The 25,538-nt window shown below is 32.8% G+C and overlaps 1 protein-coding gene across 2 annotated transcripts in view; it reads left to right on the plus strand.

Annotated features, from left to right (window-relative positions):
* PDE10A (phosphodiesterase 10A) overlaps nucleotides 1-24,495 on the plus strand; it is a 341,504-nt gene extending 317,009 nt beyond the window's left edge. For both annotated transcript variants that reach the window (XM_031968385.1, XM_031968386.1), the window contains 3 exons: nucleotides 2,954-3,034; nucleotides 8,258-8,346; nucleotides 18,538-24,495. In XM_031968385.1, coding sequence (XP_031824245.1) covers nucleotides 2,954-3,034; nucleotides 8,258-8,346; nucleotides 18,538-18,661 — 294 coding nt within the window. In that variant the 3' untranslated portion in view covers nucleotides 18,662-24,495. The remainder of the gene's footprint in view (nucleotides 1-2,953; nucleotides 3,035-8,257; nucleotides 8,347-18,537) is intronic.
* The last annotated feature ends 1,043 nt before the right edge of the window (nucleotides 24,496-25,538 follow it).

Consider the following 25,538-nt stretch of genomic DNA (forward strand, 5'->3'; position numbering starts at 1 on the left):
TCTTTAAGGTACCTTTAATTTGTTTCCTTAATTCTTCTAAATATTCATGAAACATGTAGGAAATACCACTAGAGATCCAAATTCATTCCTCATTATGTTGACTACCTTAAAAAGAAAAAAACAAAAACTCAGAATTACCACAAAGAGTTATAGAACTCCCGGAAGCTATTAGTGACTTGGAGAGATTAGTACAGCTAGCATTTTTTTTTTTTTTTATGGACCTCACATTAAGACAAATACTAGTTGATTTAAAAAACATCCTCCACCAAAAAAAAAAGGGGGGGGGGCATATCTGAGCAATATTCAATGATTATAGTAATACAAAAAATATTAAATACTTATATAGTCAAACAACAAAAATGTTTTTTAAAAAACAGCCATACTGCTCTGACCTTTAAGGGAATACATCGGAAAAACATATCAAATTACATTCTAAGGTACTGTAAAAAGAGGTGTAGGAAACTTGGAGGGTTGGAACTCCAAGATTAAAGATTATCTTCATTATAGATACTGCAAATGAAGTTATCTATGTGGAGAATCTGTGATGAGTTTTTGCCACAGATCTAGAATCATTCCATAGTATAATGTTTTTTTATAGCCAACCATTTGACATAGCTTATCATTATTATTAATGTTCTGGAAATAACTTTGAAGGGTTGTATTGATAGAACATTCTTAGCTCCTACAGGAATACTCTCCATTGACAGTCAACTAGTAGGTTTGAGAAAAGGAATTTGCTTTGAAGATCTGAGTAAAAAACCTTCACCGCCAATAGTCTGGGACATAGTCTCTCTCAAATAGACCCAGCATTTATGGTGAAAAACAAGCACAAACTTGAAATATCAAGGTAATAAGATACATGTACAGAGAATACCCATATAAAAAGGGCATGAAGCCCATTTTTCCCTTCATTTTCTTGTAAATTTCCCCTTATTTTAGTTGGGAAAGGACTAAATGAAAGCTTGTATCTGTTACAAATATAGTTGGTCAGATGGAAAAAAAACACATATGGAAGGTAGCAGTTTGAGAAGAACTTGTAATGGGTCTCTGATTGTGGAGGATTATCACATGAAGGATCTTTTAAGAGTTCACTTACAGCCAATTGTATATATAGACAACAGAACAGTACAACTTTTATCTTAGAGAAAATAGGGCCCCAGTGGACTTTATGGAACTTGGAGGGCTGGTATGGTAAGATCTATGCAAAGAGAAGTTTAAAAAAAACTCCAGATACTCCACATACCTACCAACTAACAGTTATACTTGTATCAGTTACCTAACTCTCATTTATCACTCCCATCCTTTGAGAAATATCATAGCATAACAAATGGAAGTTCTCCAAGTTGTTTTTCTGCAACAGGCTGCCTTCCTGCACTGATAGAGTTAATACACTGAAAGTCTCCATGAAATGTGAACTCTGGATCAAAAATAAAAACAAAAATCAGTGGTTTACAAAGTGATTTGCATTCTTTATCTAAGACCTCACAACAAATCCTCTAAGTACTATTATGAGTATTATTATTATTATTGTTCCTGTTTTATAAATGAGGAAACTAAGGCTCAGAATTTTAACTTCCTTTTTTTAAAAAATGGAAAGCATAAGAAAATATGAAATCAGATTATCTTGACTTTATGCCCAGAACTACTTCCATAAAAAAAAAAATCTTGATATGTTTTCACAAGTCTATTATAGACTCTCCTGTGATTAAAATAATTAGTGGTAGGTCTACTTGAAGAGGAAATAGATTAATCTGTTATTCACTGTTAGTTTAACAAGAAACCATATGCAGTCTTTTTTCCATTAAAGTATTGTATTTTTATTTCTACCAGTAATTTGGTAGGATAAAAAATAGTATAACTCTATCAAGTTTGGTGCTGAAACCAGTAGTTAACAAAATGGCTAACATTTTAGAAAACCTTACTGAAATCCAAAATGACTTTAATAAGACTAAAAGAGTTATCTGATATAAAAGGGTGCTCCATAATACCTGGGTTACCATTTATTTAGGATATGACATATTATCCCCAGAGCTTTATTATAGTGAAACTTAATATTTTTTGCCTTCTTGAAGATTCCTAGGATGCATTATATACTGTTCCCTAATTGTGAAATTACAAATATATTGTTGTTGTTTATAAAGAAAATTATACTGGAATATATAACTGGGAATACATTTCATGTAATTTATAGATATAGATCATGTTACATATTTATTAGCTTGAACAAAAATCTTCTAGGCAGCTAGGTACACAGTGCACTAAACTTGGAATCGGGAAGTTCAAATTCTACTTCAGACAGTAACTTTGTGATCCTGCACAATAGAGGATACTAATAGCGCCCACATTGTCACAGAGGAATTGAAAGGATAAATAACTTCTAAATAAACTTTAGAAGTGGTAGCAGCAGCAGCATTCAGAAAATTCATTTATGCATCACAACATTTCATAGACTCCAGTTAAATTGCTCGAGCATTCTTCCACCCATACACTAGGAGCATGAAATAGAATTTGGAAAATTGTGAAGAAAAGGCATTGCTGTCATTTCAATTATTCCCTTCAGCTTTTTATTTTGTATCTACCTGTGTACTAAATGAATGATGGCTTCCAACTCAAAAATTTTCTGAGGCCTTTTATTTCTTTTCATTCCCCTTACTATATTTGGATGAAGGAGACAGAAAATATGGTATGTTCCTAGTAATTATAACTTACCTTAAAGAAAACATTAAAATAAAATGATGGAAACTAAGATAACTATATAGAGTATATTGTACTGTGAAAGAATGCTATTGAAATTTTTTTGAAACATAGCTTTTTTAATAAGCTCTATTGCTTCTTCAAGCAAATATAATACATTTTTAAACGAAGAAGACTTACATGCACCCAAATTATTTTTCATTAATTTCATGATTTACTTGTAAAGAGAGAAAACATTTCTTTCTTTCTTTTACTCTAGGGTGATGAAATGAAGAAATTTGGAATCCAGCCTATCCCTATGATGGACAGAGACAAAAAGGATGAAGTCCCTCAAGGCCAAGTATGAATTATCTCATTAAACATATGATTTATTTCAGTCAAAAATAGTGCATAAGGAAACTCCTAAGTGAGCAAACACATGTGAAATCATATATCTTATTATTCCAAATCTCATGATGACAAACTATAGCCATCTTCTTTAGAAGGACTGAGGAAAGTAGAAAAAATATCTATCACTTTGAACCTTGAGTTTTCCACATGTTTAAAGCAGTTTAGTTTCCCAAATGTGGAGAATTCTGTACTAATAACCTAAAACAATAGTTCTGGGAAGATTAGCATAAAAGGAATCAATCACCCAGGAATCAATCACCCCTACTTAAACAGGGTTTTATTATGAGGCCTCCAATGGAGTATTGGCAAATGCTTTAGATTTTGAATCCCACATCTGAATTTCAAACTTTCACAAGTCTTGCACAACCAGAAAGCAACAGAGTAAACTGTGAATCTTTCCTTTTGAGTTCCATATGTCCAATTCAAGCAAATACTAACTTTAATGTTGGTCCTAAATAATTGATGGTAATAACAAAGAATTTTGTATATTTTGTACTACATATTTTTTGCCAGACATTGCTAAATTATATCCCCATGTATCAGAAACTCTCTACTTTTGCCTTTTGCTCTGTTCACTGATGTCTTCCTTTAAGCAGTTGACATGACTTAATTAAATAGCCTTTCTTGAACACTTATTATGTTCCAGGCCCTGTAGTTAAGTGCCAGTAATACAACAGCAAATGCAGTCTCTGCCCCAGGAACTTGTATTATTGTAATTGGGGATGGTTATTATCATTTTTAGGCCATAAACTTGCAGAGATAGTGGAATAATAGGGGAATATGTTGATATCCTATTTCTAGCAACAGTCAACAAGTTGACTTAATTATGATTTAAGTGAATGGTAGATGTATGTCAGCGAGGCACCTGGAGAGACCAGTAAAGAGATGATTACAGAATGAAGAGAAGGATGACTGGGACATCCCAGCAAGTTGGTCACCAGTAGAGTAGAACCTCAAGGTGCAAGTTCGGAGATGAAAGGATTAAAACATCTGAAGGCAGAGGGGGTGGGGGGGAGGGTTCTGTTGCTTGGCAGCTGTGAGGTAAGCTATATAGCTATATATACATAGAGCTTATTAGATTTTAACATTTTAGATGTTACTGCTTCATGTTAAATGATAAAAGTGAAAAGATCACTAATTTAATGAATATAATAGAAATAATCTTTTATAAGAGTGTTAGAAATAAGATTTTGCCAGTGGTTTATTCAAATGTAAAATACACTCATTTAAAGTCAATTAAATCTTAGAAATGACTTAACTTTAAAAATATAGATTCTTTCTGAATGTTTTGAACGTGTTCTTGAAAAGTAAGGCAAATTACTGTATGTTGAGTTTTATTTTCTCATTCATTTCCATTTTGAAATACCTATGTATGTATGCGTACAGCTTATCTCACATCAGGATTAAAAAATCACAAGAAGATAACAATATGTGAGCTGGTTTGTAACTGAGATTTAATTCCCAAGACATAACTGAATCGTATTCCAAGATAAGACTTCTAACATTCCCCCAAACTAGGCAAGACTTCTTTTTTGCCTTGTAACGAATTACTAAATCTTAAGATTTCAAACTCATGAATGGTTTGTAAAAGTGCAGGACACTTAAATTCAATATACATTGCAGTTTCTTAGTGAACCAGGCCCAGAATTGAAAAAGAGGAAGACAAGGGGCTTGATTATGTATAAGAGATTAATCAAACAATACTTTTAATAACCCTGAGCATATTACTTAGCTGTGACTTAAAGGATATCATTGCTACAGTCTGGACAATGGACATTCTTTATCCACAGTGTTTTTCCTGTGTCCCATGTTAAGTCAAATTCCTTTAATTGGTTATGAATATAACTAGAGGTTCTGCAATGTTCAGAAATCCAGGATAATCACACATTATGATGCACAGACAGGAATATCTGACTGTGCTGGAGAGCCTCTGTGATGGCAGTAAATGCAGACTTCTCTTTGGGGTCAGTGTTGCCCTTTATTTTCAGATCTCTCCACTTGGCAAGACTATCCAAGGGTTCATGGACACTTTGGATATAAGATCTTCTTGATGGAAAAATATATAAAAATATGACAAATACATATTTTGTTGATGCCTTTAGCTTTTATTTCACATTCCTTTTTTGCTAATATCCTTTGTTCTCTAAATGAGAGAGCTGTATCTTATAACAAAGATTAAAAAGAGAAGCAAATTAGTGAAACTAATTAATGCATAATTCATACTTTTTATTTTTTTTGAGGCAATCGGGGTTAAGTGACTTGCCCTGGGTTATTGAGCTAGGAAATGTTAAGTGTCTTGAGACCTGATTTGAAGTCAGGTCCTGATTCAGGACTGGTGCTCTATCCACTGTGCTACCTAACTGCCCCCTTATATGCAATATTCATTGCTTCACACCTCTTCAAAGAAAGGAAAGATGTGCCTTTGTTAGTTTTTCTCTTAAATTAGGCTCAGTGACATCATGATTACATAGATTGCATTTTTATTTGTTTTTCTCATTTATATATTGTAGTCACTCTTGTCAGTTATTTTCTTAATTCTCTTTCCTTTTCTCTCATCATTGCATACACACACATATGTTTATTTACTGAATTTTTCATAATCATAATTTCTTATTGACCAGTAATATTTTATCATATTGACAAGTCACAGGTTTTTAGCCATTCTCTAGTAGATGAGTATTTGCATTGCTTCATATAGTCTGCTTCCCCAGAAAACACTGCTGTGATTAGTTTGGCATATGTGGAACCTTTTTACATCTTGGCCCTCTTTTTAAAAATTATGTACAAGATTGTGAATATGTCAGTCACTTTCTTTCCCCAGCATCATTCCAGTTTACTTGCTGAAGTAGCTGGACTAGTATGTAAGTAAGTGTTTTTGGTTTCCCACATTTCCTTGTAGGAATTAATTTCCATTAGCTTGAGTTTCTTAGGAAATTATGATTGTAAATGTCAGTACCTTTTTCACTTCAGTGTTAGATTTATTGATATTTACCCTCTGAGAATGTTTCCTTTTCAATTGCTTCCTCCCACAGTGCTTGTTAATTGACACAAAGTAAATTCATAAAACAAAGGCATCCAGGCTTTCTGTTCCCAGAGAAAAAGATTTTGTGAGAGAACCCAAGAAGAAACAAGCTTATGACCTTATTTAGGGTGATAATAGTGTGGGAATTTCGGCAACATAGCATCTGTCTGAATATTCTTCATACCTGTTTGACCTTATTCCATGAATTCAAAACTTTTATTTTGAAGTGGTTGCTCCTTCTACCTGTGAATTCTTACAGCTTTCAAGAGCTGGATTTCTTTTCTAATCACCTGGTCTTAGTGTAATAAAACAAGGCCTTTCATTCTTCATCTCATATTGGGTCCTTTTTGATTTATTCAAGAAACTTATGATAGGATGACTTGGCATGATGTCATCTTGGTCTATTTAATACTTCTTTGTCATCATCTTCACTACGATTATGTCCTGGACATAATGGGAGCATTCATAGTTCTATTTTTTTTTAAATCTGAATTTGTTTTATTACAACTTAATAAATGAAGACAAAGATATTAAAAGATAGAGTTTTTAAAATGACCTTATTGGTAACTAGTTGTTTCCTGTCTGCTATAAATCAGACTATTTCGTTGTTTGTGAGATTATTTTTTTCTTCACCTTGGCCAGTGCCTCAAATCACATTTTGTAGAAAATATTTTTTTTTGTAAATGAGTTTCTCTAGAGACTGTAATCCTCTGGTCATTTTCATTTCTTCTTGTAGAGCCAAGTTTCCAATATATATATATATATATTTTAACCTCCTTCTTCATGGTCTTTTCTGTTTTGATGTTACCAAGTATTATAATTTATCAGTTTATTGAATGTTAAGCAAGAGTATTAAATGAAATTGATATTGTATATGATCTAAAAACTGTGTGATTCCTAGCACTTTTTTAAAAATCACTATCTTTTCCATCTTCCAAATAGCTACTACACTAATGATCATTTTGTAATTTCAATTTTGTAATTTTTCATTTTGTAATCATTACCTTAGGTCATTTTATGTTTTTCCCTTTTTTTCTTGGTTGTCACTCCCAAATAATTTATTGGTGATGAGTTTTTCTGTAGTTAAAACTGGGTCAAGACTTCTTAAAATGTGGGTTGTGACCCCACATAACTGAACGTGTGGATCATGAAAATTTGACAACAAAAGTAAAAGGTATCAAATATTCTGCCAACATTTAATTCTTTATGTATAAAAAAAAAATAAGCACATCCATCTCATTAGTATGCAAATTTGTTTTCATCTTTAATAAATAATAAATTATATGTATACCCAAGAATTGTTTTAAACTAATTTTCTTTATTGTTTATTAATAGGATTTGTATACTTGTTTTATGTATCTATATACCCAGAGACATAGAAAAATTTCTAGGGTAAAAAAGGGATCACAAGTGGAAAAAGCCTCAGAAACTTTTTTTTTTACATTCTACCACATACTGTGAAATCTTAGTGACACATCAGTGATATTACTATTCCCCTCCAAAATATTCCATCTCCTTAATCTATTCATTTTCATAGGTTGGCTCCCATGTCTAGAACAGTCTTCCTTCTTAACTTTGTTTCCTGATTTCTTCAGTTTATTTTAAATCTCAATGTCCACTCTATAGGAAGCCTTTCCCAATCCCTCCTAATTCTAGTGTCTTTTCTTTGTTGATTATTTCTTTTATATACTGTATATCATTTATTTTGTACATAGTTGTTTGCATGTTGTTTGATGTTGTCTCTCATTGTATTAAGCCTGTTTCTGTTTCTGCTTTTCTATATATTCCCAGTGGCACAATGCCTGACATGTAGCAGGTACTTAATACTAATCAACTGTCAAGAGACTGGATCCCAGTGCTTGACATTTAGTAACTTTAATTTATTTTAAAATACTTTATAAATATGCTGAAAGTTATTGCAGTCTTTTTCAGTAGAAAATTGATCCACATTGATAAAATCATAGTTCTTTGAAAATTCTAAAACAGTGTATTTATCCTTTACTTAAAGAGCAGCATATCTTGTTTTTACAGTTGAACTGAATTCAGAGTGGCAAAGAACACCTGAAAATTATTGTTGCTCTAATTGGTAGTATTTGGCAAAGTAACTTACAAACTGATTGATGTCTCTCATTTTTTTCATTTTTGTCACAGCTTGGCTTCTATAATGCTGTAGCAATTCCCTGCTATACCACCCTTATGCAGATCTTCCCCCCTACTGGACCCTTACTCCGGGCATGCAGGTAAGAACCACTGTTCTCTTCTGTGGTGGTTTTTAACAATTCCACCAAGTGTCACTAAATGGTCAGCATAGAGCTTCTTGTAAAAATGCAGCAATGTGTAAATAATAATAATGGTTAACATATATGTAACATTTTCAGTTTTTCATGTATGCTATCTTTATATGTACATCTATATCTATCTGGTATACATATTTATATAATATCTACTTAGTGAGATTAAATTGAGTATCATATTTAATTGATATTACAATAAAAGCACAAACCACAATTTATCACTCTGTACTAGGAGAAATATTTCTTTTTGGTTCCAGAATCCCTCATTCCAATTTTGTCTTTGAATGCCAAAATATATTTGCCACGTAAATCTTTTGCCTCCATTAAATTGCTCCAAGGTCTCTACAAAATAACGAAAGAAGAAAGTTTGAAAAACAAAATATAGCTGTGATTAAGTGGAAGACTTTGTCTTTCTCCTTTAAGATTCACTGATTTATGGCTCTTTTTCCCCCTGAGGCAAATGGCATCAAGTGACTTACACAGGGTCACACAGTGAGGAAGTTGACTTCAGGGCTGGTGCTTTATTCACTGTACTATCTAGCTGCTCTGTTTGTTTGTTTTAATGAAAACTATGCCTGTGAATATTCATATTTGTCTAATTTCCAAGTTCAATAATGTATCTTGAAATATGTGATAAAAATAATTTAATTTTTATAGTTTCCATTTATTTTCATTCTTAATTTAATCTTGCTAGTTTTTAATTATTAATCCATTGAAGGTTTTATTAGTCTATTAAATTAAAACAAAGCATTTCCAGTCTTTTCCAGACTGCATAGAATTAAAAAGAGAATAAGAGGAAATAATGTAGAGGCAAAAATAAGTAGACATTCTTCTCAAGGAGCCTAGCCATGAAAGGGATTGAGAACAAAAGCTACTGATGGATCAAAACAGGATTTTCCCTCCTAGAACAAAAATACGGAAAAGGACCAGACCTATGTTTTCACTTGTTATGGGGACATTCTGGTGAGGAAATTCCCTCTAATAATGCTTTTTGACTGAGTAATGTTCTCTGCAATTTAGTTTCAGAGATTCCTGGAGTACTAAGAGATTAAGTGATTTGCTTAATCGTCAAAGATGGAATTTTGGTTGGAGGCTGGATCTTTACTCTGTGAGGCTTTCCCTTCTAAATTTACAGTTACAATGTGGTTGCCATCATCAAACATTAGTAAGCTGGGAAAAAAATGTATGGTCCATTTAGTTTTAGTTTTTCTTTTTCTTTGCTGAAGCTTTTCCTAATTTACTTAAAGTTATATGGAATAATGACTATTTGAAAAACATTAAATTTCCATAAATTCAAATGAATGATATTCTTCTTACATAATAATTTATAGCATTGTATGGCCACCTAAAATTTACTAGCACTCTTAAATCTGATTTCTCAAGATAAATTGGATTACCAAAATGCACTTAAGTTGATAATTCAAAGCTAGCTCTTCAGACTAGTTCAACATGTATCAAATTGCCAAATTCCCATTATCAGCCATAAATGTCTCTCTGTATTGATCAATTTACTGTAAATCAGTATGTTGTTTGCCTTAAGCTCTTCTTTATAGTGAGTAATTAGAGAATTTTATGTGATGCCAATCTAATTTTTTACATCTATAATGCTTTATTTCTGTAATCTTTCAGTGTTGTTATTTGAAAGATTATAAATAAAAGGAAGTCTCCAATTAAGAAATAATAATTCAATTTAAATAATAGATCTTAAAACTTTTTACTCTAAATTAAGCTTAACAAATTTAAAATTAGTTGCACCACATTTTCCTAGCATTCTCCTTGTAATTTAAATACTTTTGGAGCTATGTTTTTTCAGCGTAGTTGATTTAAATGAATTTGAATGAACCCCCTAGATCTAGATCTGGAGAATAATTATAACTCTGTTATACCAATGAAATTTCAAGGCCAATCCAGCCCCCCAGAATTACCATAAAAGGTGATATGAAGGCTTAAAAGTAGTGACTTTTCATTTTTTCACTTCATTTTAAAGAATCATAGCCTTGAATTGAGCAAATAATGACACATTTCTCAAAACTATGAACTTGATTCTACAAACCAGTAGTTACTTGAAAAGTATCAAAAAGCTATTTCACATCATGACCAGCCAAATGTCACAATTAAATAGATTTGTAATACATTATGGTTTTCCAAATGGAGAAATTTGCAGAGATTATACTTGAAAGATCATAGTAACTATCAAGCCCTAATTCTCTTTCTTCTAGTCTTTATTAGTCAGCCACTTATAAATAGAGTTGTGAAAAAGAACAAAAATTTCATTTTTCCTGAAATTAATTTTTAAATCTTTTAAATAAAAAAATTTGATAGGAAAATGAGAGCTTCCATTTCTAGTCCATGTGTCATCAGATTTGAACTATCTACTTTAGGCAATTTAAAAAAATATATTTTTCTAAAGAAATTTCCTTATGCTACTTTGAATACTGCCTTCAAGGGAAAAGATGTGGGCAATTCTTCCAATATCAGATATCTTAAAAAATATTTTGCTATTGGGTATAGTCATATTATTATTCAGCAGCCAGTTCTTTAACTAAACTTGTATTAATCCTTCTTTTTTATATTTTCTAATTCATAGATTATATTTGCCTCATCTCTACCCCCCCCAAAGTCAATTGGCTGAGAAATCTTGTCAAACTTACCTCCACATTTTCTCATATAGTCACTTCTGTATTTTTACTCTTTGGCCACTACTACTCTTTAATTCTGAGACCCATCACATCTTCTTTAATCTTAAAATTTTAATTCCGACCACCACCACAATCCAGCTGCCAAAACAATATTCATAGGTCTACCCTCTGTCATCAACACTTTCTAGTAACTCCCCATTGACCAAGAAATAAAATATAAACTTGTCAGTATGACATTTAAAGGCCTTCAAAGCATGACTACAACTAATCTTTTCAGACATTTAGTATGAACCATCTTCATGCATTCTTAGTTCCATCCAAAATTACCTGTTTACTCTTAAACTCATCATTCTATCTCTCACCAACCTCTCTTTCCACAAGCTGCCCCCTAATGCCTAAATTTCACTTAGGTTCTTCCAAGAATGTTTAGCTCCTTTCATGGTTTAATTTTAGTTAGCACCTCATAAAGAAAACCTTTTCAGATCTTCCTAGTTAGTGCTCCACTTCTTCAATTATTTTTTATATATTTGCTCTGTATATCTTATATAATATATGTCCAACCTCTCCCTTTTAGACCTAATCCTTTTTAGACCTCTCCCCTCCACCAATTCAACCTTATATAGAAATAATTATTTAGAACAATTACTACTTTTCATTTTGTCTTTGTAACCAATGCCTTGCACATAGTAGATGCTTAATTAATCTTTGTTAAATTGTTGCAGTAAAATTGTTGCAGTAATTTGAATGTCTAATTGAGTGAGTAAGGCTGTATTATATTTCACCAAAGGGCTCTCACTGTTTAAAATTTGATGTACATTACTCAACTTTAAGGATTTCCTTTTTTGAAAAATTGAACTGGTATCCTATTATTTTCTTGAATATTTCTCATGAACATAAGATTACAGAATGTAATTAGAAGGTTAATGTTTATCAGGAAAGAAAATTTGTACAAATAAAGTTTTCTACACAGATAAAGTCATAGTTCAGATACTACTTAATCCCCTAATAAAGTATATTATCTCTGTATATACAGATACAAATAGATGTTTTTCCTAAACCTAAAACCTAAATCATTAGAATGATAATGAGTTGAGTAAATAACCTGGTTTGATGATAAACTCAGGCTGGACTGGGCCCTGGAATTGCAAAGCCAACCTGTTGGTTCCAATTATTTCAAGACAGGTTCAGGTTCTAGACTAGAGGCTAAAATTAGCCTCCTTCTGTGAAAGGAGGATTGTGTACAAGGAAGAAGTATAGACTTTAATTACTTGAATTTTCTGTGCTATGCCTCTATTTTTATTTTTAAATTTGGGGAATTTGAGATAGGTGCTTAGGCAGCTTTTTGGATATAAGAGGAACATAAAATATGGCTGTAGTAACATTTCTATGCTGCCAAGTTTTCCTCCCAAAATTCACTTGGGGGGATGGCTCTGTATTAAGAACCTCACACTGTACAGTATCCTTAACAAATGTGGTAATCCCAATGTCCTATTAATTGAGCCAATTGTAACAGGGCTCAGTGACTTCTGTTTAGATGCCATTGGTGTAAAAAGCAGAATGATATTAATGCCAAATTGATTTTGGTGTCACACAAATCTAGATCTGAATATTATAATAAAATTTATCAAAATCTGCTATTCTGAATATTATTCAGCTGGTTGTTATGTTGGGACTTGTCTACTTAAATCTACTCTGGTTCCACAGTCTGTGATTGTTAACATGATATCTAGGAACAAGATAATAAACTTTCTACATGATTTTGCTCCACCAAAAAGAGGCCATCAGGAAACCAGTTCAATCATTTAACATCTAGTTTTTAGACACTGTATATAGAGAACTGTATATCTTTAAAGGATTGGGATAAAAGACATTGAAAACATAGATGTTCTTCCCTTAGGAATCTATAATCTCATGGAGAAAATAAATATATACATGAAATTGTGTTTCATTCGGTCAGCAGGTACTTTTTATACATTTGCTGTGTGCTCAGGAAAAAAGGTGAAACTTGATCCAGTTAATAGTGTTGAATAGGTGGAGAGAGAATCAAGAATAATATAAAAGTCAACTAATAAAATAGTGAGGCAGATATATGGCTCAGTGGGTACAGTGCTGGCCTGGCATCAGAAAGACCTAAGTTCTGATCCAACTTTAGACATTTACCCTGAACAAGTCACCTAATCAAGTTTGCCTTAATCCCCTGGAGAAATAAATAGCAAACCACAAAGTAGCTTTGCCAAGAAAACCCCATGGGCAGCATAGTCCATCAATAAAGTTGTGTGTCACATCTATAAATGTATCATACAGAGAGTACATGAATCCTGTGAAAACACAGGAGAAAAAGACTTAGTATAAAACATAGATATGACAGAAATGTATTTCTACAAATCCCTAAAATATCCTTGCCCTCTATACCTATTGACTTTGAGATTCTCTGTTATTCATGGTTCTTTCCAGATACTGTAATTACAAATCCCAATAGAAAAATTTCCCTTTTCCCCCAATCTATTTGGTGGACTCAGGAGCTCCAGGAATCCCTGATAAAGTCCAAACTGCCCCTTGCAAAGAAAGCTTGATTACTTTTCTCTATTTCATTTTGCTCTCCTTTATACACACTAGAGTCCAACCAAAGGATCCTTCTTACTCTTGCTTTGATACATCACAGGCCTGTCTGTCTGTGTCTTTGGCAGAAGCTGTCCCCTAAACCTGGAATGCATTCCCTCCTCAGTTATTTTTAAGAATCCCTTCAAGGCTCAACCTAAGTACCCCTCTCTATAAGATATCTCCCTTACCCCAACTAAATGGCACTGAGAGTAGGTATGTTCTTCTTAGAGTCAGGAAAATCTCAAGTGAAAATCCTGCTTCAGACTGATTAGCTGTATGATCCCCAACAAATCACTCAGGCTCTCAGCCTTAATTCCTTCATCTGTAAAATAAAACCTCCTTCTGTTTTGTGGGAATCAAATGAGATCAAATGTACAGTACTCTGAAAATCTTGAAGCACTATATAAATGCTAGCAATTACTGTTACCTATTAGTACTTCCCTCCCCATTTTTTTTTATCATATATCTATTTTGACTTTATGTATATATCCATGTTTTACTTCTTTCCTCTAATAGAATACTAAGGCCTCAGAGGACAGGTACTGTTTGGCTGTTTTGTCTTTATACCTCTGGCTCCTTGCTTGGGATATAATGGGTACTTAGTAAAATGTTTATTTATTAATTAATTTTGCTGCTGCTTCAATCTATTCATTTTTGTTAATGCTAAGGATATTAAGCATATGCCTGAATTCTAATAGCTTCCACCGATTAGAGTAGAAATTAAAAGGAAATTTTAAAAGAATGGACTAGAATTAATGAAAACCAGAAAGATGTTAAATTTATTGTAATATTCCTCTATTCTATGTTTTCTGTGTACTTCTCTGAATCTGAGTTTATAGCTGCAAGAATTTATTTATTCTTTTATACACTTTTATTCTTATTATAAACTCTAGAAGGATCTGGGTATAAAGAAAAGAGTATATCTGGGTATAAAGAAATTCTGATTTTATGAATCAAAGTAAAATTTCAAGAAACTAAAACAAAACAAAACAAAACAAAATTTGTAGAGTTGTTTTATTGTTGGCAAAAGCTAGGCTCTTTTGCCATCCATGGGTCATTTTCTATCTTCATTGGGAAGAAGTAAAAATCACTTTAGTATATGTTCTGCACTGAAGTACTTTGATTATGGAAAATGTGTGCAAGAACCAAACTACACAAAGTCAGGTTATTAAAATTAATTTAGCCTGCTTCATGTTAAAAAATTAGAATAGACTAAATATTGACAACATATTATGAATTTCCTTAACATTATTGTTTTTTCCTTGTCCAAAAAATCATCTGTGCTCTTATGTTGTATATCCAGAAACCATTGAAATGATTGTTACATTTATTAAATGCTGGAACAGATTACTGAGGAGGTTGTGGAATCCCCTTTCTTAGAGAGCTTTGTATGATAAATCTGTCTCTCTGGGCTGGTTAAGGTGGGTTCTTGACCTTACGTACTTAGCTGAACTAAATGCCTCCTTAAAACCTCTTTCAATTTTCAAATTCTACAAAATTAACATTTATCATGCAACATATGTATACTGGAAAGCAAAGTTAAATATGCCTGTGTTCAGTAAGCTCACAATCTCATTAGATGAATATGGTAAATATAAGGAGCAATAATGAGTTAGTTCTGAAAAATCTCATTGATTGTAAAGGACAAAGATCTGAAGATCCAATAAGTTCTATGACACTGAGTCTATTTCAAATATTTTAGAAGGTTCTGAAGCAGCTTAATTTAACATTTATTTCCTGAGAATTGTGATAAGTTTGTTTTAAAAATGTGCCTTGTCCATAGTTTGCTTTTGACACTTCTATGATCCCTGTTTTATTGTCTAGTGAACAAGAATAGTGAGAAATTGATGCCACACTGAAGTATATTTAGAATATTGAATCAATCAGGAAGTATCTATTAAACACATACTTTGTATTAAGCATTGGGGATACAAGTTCAGGAAGAAAACAATCCCTGCTCACAGTAGAAAGGGAAGTAAAGCAACATTCCCACAACATCCATTTTGGAGATTCTTTCTTGTGTATCCTGTTTAGTATCACTCATCACTCATCCCCCAAACTAGCTCTGTAAAGGGATTTTTGCATCCAGAATATCACAGAAGAATGAAAATATTGGAGAGGAGTCTCAAGGAGACAATATTATGTTATGCTTGACTAAAATAAAGAATATAAATGTTTAGTAGAAGATGAACAAAGATTTATAGGCTAGTAGAATTAAGAGGGCACTGATTAAAATGTACAATGTATAAAAAATTTCTGAAGGGAGAAAAATGTCCTAGTATTTACTAGAGCATGAATGAAGGGAAAAAAATTGGTTAAAGGTTGAGGGTGATGAGGGAAAATAAGAACTTATTTTTGTAGTGGCTTTCAGATGTGACAATGACTATCAAAAGTATTCATATATCCCAAGAGCATCTACTAAAGATGTGGTGCTTCTTGCAAGTTTATTCTCTGATATGTTGATTTTTTTTTAAAACCTTTAAGCCATCATCTAAACTAGTGAGATTCCAAAGACTCATGCATATTCAGGGATGGATCCTGTACTACTATAAAATGTGTGTGTGTGTGTGTGTGTGTATGTGATGCCTTTTCTCTATCTTGAGTCTAAGGAATAAAAAGCTTCCAATGACTCTTAATTAAATTCAATTTAATTCACCATGAATTTATTCATCACTTATTGTTAGGCTGGGCTAGGTATTTAAGGTACAAGCATAAATAAGAAATCATACTCTGCCTTCATGTGGTTTATATTCTCCTTGGGAGGCATGTTCACAGATAATTGAATTAAAATTTAAGATGAAATTATAAACATGGAGTAATTTCAGCATGTACAGAGTGCAAGTGGAATGTAAGGGGATGAAGAGACAGTCATGTTTTATAGGAAATAACACAACTGCTCCTTTCCTCAAATATGACTAAATATTCCAAGTATAATAGGGAGAGAATTCCCACCATGGAATAGTCTGTACAAAGTCACAGAGATGAGAGGTAGGATGTTATTTGCAGGAATAACATGTAAATTCTATGATGAGAAATGATAAATGAACCTGGAAAGACTGATTGGAACTACATTGCGGGGGCAGTTAGGTGGCACAGTGGATAGAGCACCAGCCCTGAAGACAGGAAGACCTGAGTTCAAATATGACTTCAGACACTTAACATTTCCTACCTGTGTGATCCTGGGCAAGTAAAAAAAAAAAAAAAAAAAAAAAAAAAAAAAAAAAGGGCAAAAAAGGGCAAAAAAGGAACTACATTGTGAAGGGCTTTAAGTGATAAACAAAAAAGTATATGTTTTATTCCATAGAGAATAAATAGGAAGATGTTTGTAAAGCAGAGAAGAGACTGTAAATGCCACTGTCTTAGATCATTTGGGAAACTTCATATGGGATAGACTTGAGTTGAAAGAATAAAGATGTAGAGATCAATTTGAAAACTAATGCAGTAATTAGTATAGTCCATTATACTATATGCTATACTACACACATACAGACACACATATATGCTATATGATACATACTATATACTATACTGTACAATTAGGCATTGTGCTAAGCCCCCAAGATTTTTTTTTTTTTAAAGTATCTCCCTATCCTCAGAGAACTCAGAATCTGAGGGAGAGCACAAGGACATAAATATGTATAAAGTACATATAGGATAAATAGGAAGCAATTAAAGAGGGAAGAGGTTAGAACTAAAAAGGGCTGAAAAAGTCTTCCTGTAAAAATTGGATAGTATGGTAGAAAAGAGGTGTATGAATGTAGAGGTGAGCTAGGGTGAAAGCTTTATGAATGTAGAGAAGGGATAGTTACAATCCATGTTATGTGAATAAAACAGTTGGTTTTGGCAACTGCCTGGCTACAAGGAGTAAGGAAGACATACATTAAGTCTGATGTTAAGATTATAGATCTGAGTGATAGAAATAATGGTTGAATAGAAGGGAAGTTAGCATTGTTTGTTTCACCTAAAGGAGGAGTGGATAATGAAAAAAATTTTTTTTGAATGAGTTGAATTTGAGATGCCTGTGGGATATGATATATAGGTGGAGATATCCAGCAGGCATTTTTTAAGGCAGGCTGTTACTCAGCCTGAGAGTGGATAGGTAGATGAGAGACTCATCTGTGTAAAGATGACAATTGAACCTAGTGGTAATTGGTTTGAAATCTAAATGAGAGAGTATACAGCCCACGGAGGGTATGGACAGAACATTTGGATTCTTACACATAGGTTTTGGAACATGGATGATGTTTTAGCAAGATGACCTTGAAGGAATCATTGTACAGGTAAGAGAAAAATTGACACAAAACAGTCTCACAAAAACTCACCCCAAAAGAAGAAAGATTGTTCAGAAGGTTGCTAACTCTGGAGCCTTTCTCTGAAAGTCCAGACTGTCTCGTTCTGCTAGAATAAGGATACTTTGCTTCTTTGAAGGAGCTGAGGCCCTTTCCTGAGGATTTTTGTGATACTCTGAAAGGTAAGATAGATATACTTTAGAAGACTGTTTTACTCTTCCAGTAGATGTCTCTGTTGAAAATGCCAGGAGGAATGCACTGAAATCATTAGCATCATAAATGTAGGCCTGGAAAAGTCCTTAAGATTATGTGGTCCAACCTCCTCATTTCATAGAGGAGGAAACTGAATTAAAGAGTGTAATCAGGACACACAGATCATAGATGGACAAATCAGAATTTGAACCCTCATTTTCTGACTACAAATATGTTACTCCTTCTAGAGAGAAGAAAGGATACAGCAGACGTTCATAACTGATCTATGTGTTATTTGTAAAACAGATAGCTCTCTAATCCAAACTGGAGTACCTAGAACTGATTTGTAATAACTAATTATGAAAATCTTTTTTCACATTCATATGCCATTTTTACTTTCTTTGTTTGTATTCTAGGGATAATCTTGGCCAATGGGAGAAAATAATTAGAGGAGAGGAAAGTCTTTTATGGCTTCCAAACCAGACAGGAAATCAAGAGACCTCTTGCTGCTCAATGTCTTTGAAGATTGATCAGCAATGATCATTAGTATTTGCCTGAAGGCTCATCCTCATCCTTCTTTTTTATATTGTTTTATCTTATGGAGGGAGCATGAAAAAGAGAAAAGAGAGCCACACCTGCTAATTGGGACACAAACCTTTTCAAGGAAGGTAACATCAAGGAGACACTTCAACTGGATGACTACCTGCCAGTCTCATCTGTGATGTACTGTGAAGAATGAGAAAACTAGGACTGCTCATATTTTGGGATCAGCTGTCCAAGGGAACTCTATGTGACTTGCAAAGTGGCCTTTTTTCATAGGCTTTTGCTGAAGCCTTAATTTAAAACTAAAAAACAAAAAACAAAAAAAAAATACCATGAGGGTACTTTTTAAGTTGTAGCTTTCTAGAGAAGGTTTAAAATGGTACTTTTATTGTATTGTTCTTGACAGGCTTTCACAACAATGTTTTGGAAGTTCTTGGTTATAAATAGGAATTTTTACACATTACTATGGTGAATGTTTATGTGTGATCTAGTTATAATCAGTTTGACCTCTAGCCAAAAACCTCAGCATCACAACTATCATTTCGGCTTCAGTATGTGGAGTTTCTTTCTATAGTCAGGAGTGGGAGAAAAACCAGTTTCATAGTTTAGAACTCTGAAACCCATTTTGATCAATCATTCCAACTGATCTGTTTTATGTTAGGAGTTGCAAGTTAGGAGCTCTCCACTAAAAAAGAAAGAAGACAATTAATCCTGTATGAGATTTTGTTTTTTCTAAATACCAAAACTTAGATAAATCCTTGAACCCTTGAACAAAGGGCCTTTTCCTTCATAGCAAACCTAGTAAAAAAAATTGTTTTTCCTCTTTTTAAAATGGCATTAAAGAATCAGTGCATCTGACCTTTTCATTTGAAGATTCAAATTTAGTGAATGCAGCTGTATTGAGAAAAAGAAGAAAAGGGGTATATAATTTCTTAACCAACTAGCCTTGTTGATGACAAATGTATTCTCTTTTCTAATGAGAGAAGCTTTTTTTTTTTTTTTTAACGTATTTCACAAATGTCCATTTTCAGAAATTTTTCCCAACTAAATGCTCATCCAAATGATCTCCAAGTGTCATACTTTAGGTCTACTGATTAGCAGAACTTTTGATCTATAGCTTTCTTTGACCATTAGGCAACTGTCCTGTGAGACAAATAGCCAGTGTATTTTTATCACTATGTACTCATTCACTGGGAGCAACAAAGGAGATCCATAAACACCTGTTTCTTTGGTTTGGTAATCAAATATCAAGTGGAAAGACCCATTGGTTTTGGTGGCACATTGTTATACAGGCTTTTGGCAAATTAAAAATTCACTGTTCATGGTGCCTACTGAAGGGGAAAAAATTCCCAAAACTTTCTGGACCAGATTTTGTAAGATTTTTAAATCATTTACTTAGTGGGTTTTAGCCAGAGTGACCATGTTGAGGGAAACTGAGTCTTTAAAGATGCTTTAAACAATGCATTTAGTACACTAAGTGCTGATTCTGCTTCCAGACCTGATAGATTTGCTTAGAGTACTATTTACCTGGAAAGAAATCAGAATACTGATTTTTAATTTACTAAGTTTTAAAGTAACCGCTTTGAAATATGAATTATACTCACATTGTTTAATGTAGAGGAATTTTGCATATTAAAAATGAAAAAAACACCTCCTTAACTTCATAAAAGGACTTAAGAAGATTATTATGAAAGTAATGAGATGGAGTCCACAAGTTGCCCATGAAAATCAGTCTCATTGCCTTTATTACTGAGCCACCTCCCATGTCTGAACCTCACCTTCCAGATCTCCAAAATCTGGACCAAAGGAAAAACAAAAAAACATTGTGGATAAAATTGGTGTGTTGTGAAGATGATGAAATCTAGAGTATTCTTTGAGAAGAACTGTTTTTAAAAGGGGAAGATGTTGGGGGGGAAATGCCTTAAGTACAAAGAGTATCATGCACATATTAAAGCTTTGTAACAGCTTCCTATAAGAAGTCTTCACTCTTTCAGTAATAATATAGTGACTTTTGTCAACAGGAACCAACATTAACAAAAATAATTGATCATAAAACTGTATTTGAATTAAAAGCTACTCAAGGAAGTTATTGCTATCTCTTAATATTAGAAAAACATGGCTTTTTCTCTTGCTAAATACTGAAATACTGAGTCAATACTGAAAACTGTCTGAATCATTTTACTTTACATTACTAAATCATTTACTAAGATGGACACACCTTATATTGAAACTCTCATCAATAATTTAAAAAGTCTAGATTTGGCCATTTGTTAGCTGATTGTTAGCAAATACTAGGACAAATAGAATTTGACAGAAGAACAAGTGATAAACTTTAGAACTTTTAATATTACTTTTAGGGTATTCCAAACTATTAGAGTCTCATAGGCTTCTCAAAAAAATTTCTTTAACTCAAACATTAATAAGTTATTTTGGGGAAAAAAATACAGTTGGTATTTCTATGCTTTGCCAGATGTTGTCCCAGTACTTAACAAAGTAAGCTTGTTAAGCTCTGTTTCCCATCTTTCATTTCTTAAAGAAAGGGCATTGCAGTGCCTGTATCCAACCAGATGCCTTTTATTACCAGAAGTTTTGATGTGCTTCTCTGTAGGGAATTCTTTCTATTTGGCCAATTTCCCCCTATGGAGTATGAATAGAAGATGTAGAGTATTGTGAAACTTAAAGAAAATTATATTGATTGTGAATAAGTATAAATCAAGAATTTTCTTGTCACATAGTACATATCTGACATTTCCAGATGTTGTAAATATATTTTAAAACATCACCTTTATTGGTTAAATTAATGTATATCCATGCAAGCTTCAAATATTAAAAATCAAGCAGTAAAAGGAAATCCTAAACTGAAAGACAAAAGCATTAGCAAATCATCTTTGAGAAAGAAACCAGGTTGAATTAAATAAATGTTTGATCAAAAAGAAAATGGAGCATTTTCTAGTAACAATTGATAAACTGCTTTATTCATTTAAAAAAATGGCAATTGATTGCTATTCCTGTACTAAACACAATTTGACTTAACCATTGAAAATCTAAACCAAATTCTCTTCATCTCTGGTTCCGGTCCAGTTTCACCATTAGTCTGCCACTCTAAATGGGGAAAAATAAAGTTTCTATGAATTATTTCTATAACCAGTGCCAGAGCTGGGGGAAAAAGAAAGTTGAAGCTAGATTTTTATTGAAATACTACTCACCTTTTGTATATGTTTCATTTGAAATAAGTCCTAATGTAATTTTTTTTGTTTGTTTTTTTGGCCATCTTCAAGTACATTTAGTACGTTAATGCATAATAATACTGATGTTTGGTGAACATACTTTACAAACCCTACTTAAGCAAAGTTTTTTCAGCACCAAATTTTGAGTTTTTGTATTTTCTAAAGTTGTGTTGGAATTAAGAGTCTAATAAGGTCACTGTTTATTCAAACTGCCCTGAATCTCTTTCATGCCCCCCCAACCCCAAAAAATGAAACAAAACTCAAAACTCTTTATTCATTGTGAATGAATAAAAAGGTATTTATTAAGTGCTTACTATATGTCAAGCACTGTGTTTAACTAGCTGAGGAATGCAAATAGGGAAAAAACAATCTGTTCTCTCTGGAACTTATATTTCAATTGGAGAAAAAAACAGCACAAAAAAATTAGTGAAATGGGGGGACGGAAGGAGATAGAAAAGCCTGGAAATAATATGGGTATAGCAGTGGGAGCAATGTCAATGTCCTGGGTTCCTTAAAACCACATATATAGGTTTAATGATCATTCCCAGAATCATGAGGGTTTAAATAGCAAGAAATGCAGGACTTTAGGAGGCAGTAGTGGAGTAATAAATGGCATAAGACCTGTGGTCTCCCATTTCACTGGAGGAAGAGTAGAATATTGAACCCTCATCTCAGCACATGAACTTTCACAGCCCAGCCAAAGAGGGAAGGGAATGCCTGAGCTTTGTTAAAGGGATAAAAATGATTATTTCATGAATAGGGTGTTTTTCTTAACTTCAAACATTCCTTTGTATCACTTTTGATTGTAAACAGTGTTCTCTGGAAGCTATTCAATCTGAGTACACAGGAATTTCCAAGAACTGTGATTTTTAATTAAGATGTGATCTTGTTGGGTTTCAGGTACGCACATAAGCTTTAAGTTTTGAAAATCTTGTATTTCAAATGTAAACATTTTCACTTTTGTTTGCTGACTACTTTAATGCCTTTTCTTTATTCACAGGCTAAAATGTTATATGTATTGCAAGTTAATAGTCTGATCCTAACATCATTGTAAGATGCTGATTAGCTGGAATGGACTGTCACTTGTGATTTCCAGAAGTTTGGCCATAGTAAAAGGTTATGTTATGTTTACATTCTCATAAATACTGCTGGTATTTACAAAGTGCTTTTCCAATGACATCTTTAACACATTAGTTTGAGAGTAGTAGTGTTGCTAAACAATGCAGGGCAGTCTTGATGAAAGTTTTTGCACTATCATAAAAAAAAGTTTTGAAAAGATTTTTTAAATGAATTTTTATGATTCAAAATTATTTCAAGGAAATAAACCTTTAGGTGGAACAAAAAGACACTGGCTTTCCCACAAAACTTGTTTGAAGATTCCCACATGGCATTATGTTTGTTCTACTCTTTTCTTTACTAAATCCACAATGGCAAAGAAAACATGGGGATGTATATTTAATTTGAGTTCTTTTTTCCCCACAAGTGGTAGAAAACTGGCATCTATGAGCACATACACTGAAGCATGGTTTTAGCTGGTACACTATAAAGTCTTTGCTGAAACTTAGCTGAAAGGGAAACACGAAAGCCAAGTTTGAAGAGGTGACTAAAGAGAAGATATTAAATGTCACTTTTCAGCTGATATAATTAAGTTACATATTTACAGAAGCCTAATTGAAGGGTTTTTGTTCCTGTTGTAAGCTAAGATGTTAAAATCTGTTATTTGCACACTCTAGTAAGCTAATTCTAAAACATCATGTTAATTATATCATGGCATATGGTACTGTAACATTTATTTCTTCCTGCGGCACCATGAAACTAAGTGCTATGAAATGTCTAAATATCTTAAACACATAAGTCACCAGACATTTGAAGCTTCTTTTCCTCTATGTATGTGGACTTTTATATATGTGAACTCCTTACTAAGAGTAAATGAAAATATTCTAAAATTTGTTCTATAGAAGCCATTTCTATACCTCACTTGCTTACCAGACCCATCCACTGGAAATAATGTCTTTGCCTAAAACACTGTGATGTAATTACCATGATGTGTAGAGATAGAGTGCATTGTTCTGTCTGGATAAGGAAAATTTCTATCCTGTTCAAATGAATACTCATAGCCAGAATTAAGAGTCTGTATCCCAACCTAGCAAAAGTAGATCACAACTTGCTGGTGGTGGTCTGTATGCTGACCAAAAACTGTGCATGGATGTCAGAATGGGTATATGAGCCATCAAAATAGAGAAATGAATAGAAGACTGGTGTGGTAGATCACTCCGATGGGCTAATCTTGTCAAGGAGAAAGAACTTTAAAATAATGTTCAGTTTTATTACAGTTAATAACTTAATGAGCTAAAAATGATTTTCTATGTATGACACTAAGAAATCTTTGTACAAAATATGCATAGTGCAATAATTTAAAAAGGTCTTAACTTTGCATTTATAAATTATAAATATTGTACATGGTGTGTAATTTTTCATGTATTCATTTGCAGTCTTTGTATTTAAAAGAATCCTTTACTGTTAATGTTTGTATAATAGAACAATATTCATTTATTATGAACTAGGAAAGTTGTAAATAAATTCATAAACCAAACTGCCACTATATATGCATATATTGAAGTACTATTGGGAAACCTATCTTTGTTTTACCTATTGGATTAAAGCAGCAAGAAATCTTTGTGGATATGTAATTATACATATAAAGTATATATATATATATATATATATATATATATATGTATGATACATAAAATATATTTAGAAATATTCATAATTTTAATGAATATATCCTTTGGTGTGAATATTAATGAATACAGAGTTTTTTAAATATCATTTTCATGTCCATCTTTTGCTCTCAATGGTGGGGAAGATTATATAGACTTTGTATAAATTTGATATTGATTAGGGGGGAAAGGTTTCCTTAAAGAACGTTAATGTTATGTTGGTTGCTTAATGACAGGTTAACATTTAGTCTACATTTTGTATTCTCCCCAATCATTTTTTCTATGAGAAACTTTATTGTTGTAACTTACATTTATATATCACTTTCTAAAGTGTTTTCACCCCCCATTATCTCATTCAATCCCCTAAATTGCCCTCTGTAATCTAATAGTTAACTGTCCTAATTTCATCCTGGAGAAATCTGATTAACAGAAGCAAAAGGATACATGGCTGTTAAATATTCCAGTTTGGACTTTAGGCCCTGGGGCTAATACTCTTTGCCCTTTGTGATATTTCTCTGAAATTATGGGTCCTGGGAAATGAACTACTCCACAGATGACTTGGAAAGTACAGAGCCTGGCTTAGCCAAGTAGAAATATTATTCCCTGCATTATCATTCCAGCATGACAGCATTCTTAAGTGCCTGATGCATTTAGGATGTCACTAGTTGACTCATTTGGCAACCCTTAGCTCATTCAATAATCCATTGAAATAGATCATTTTGTAACTGGTAAGCATTAACTTTATTTCACTGGGTAAGGAAACAGTTGTAGAATGAATTAAAGAGCATTTCTTTAATCATATTAAAGGAAGGTTTTAGACCAAAAATTCCTTAGTGATCAAAAGAGTACAATGTAGTTTCTTTTCCTTTTAAAGACTGCTCAGGTGAGCAGCCTACTGCACCAAGTAACAATATTCGCATTAAA

Source organism: Sarcophilus harrisii, chromosome 4 (genome assembly GCF_902635505.1).
Source record: "Sarcophilus harrisii chromosome 4, mSarHar1.11, whole genome shotgun sequence".
NCBI classification, from domain to species: Eukaryota; Metazoa; Chordata; class Mammalia; order Dasyuromorphia; family Dasyuridae; genus Sarcophilus; species Sarcophilus harrisii.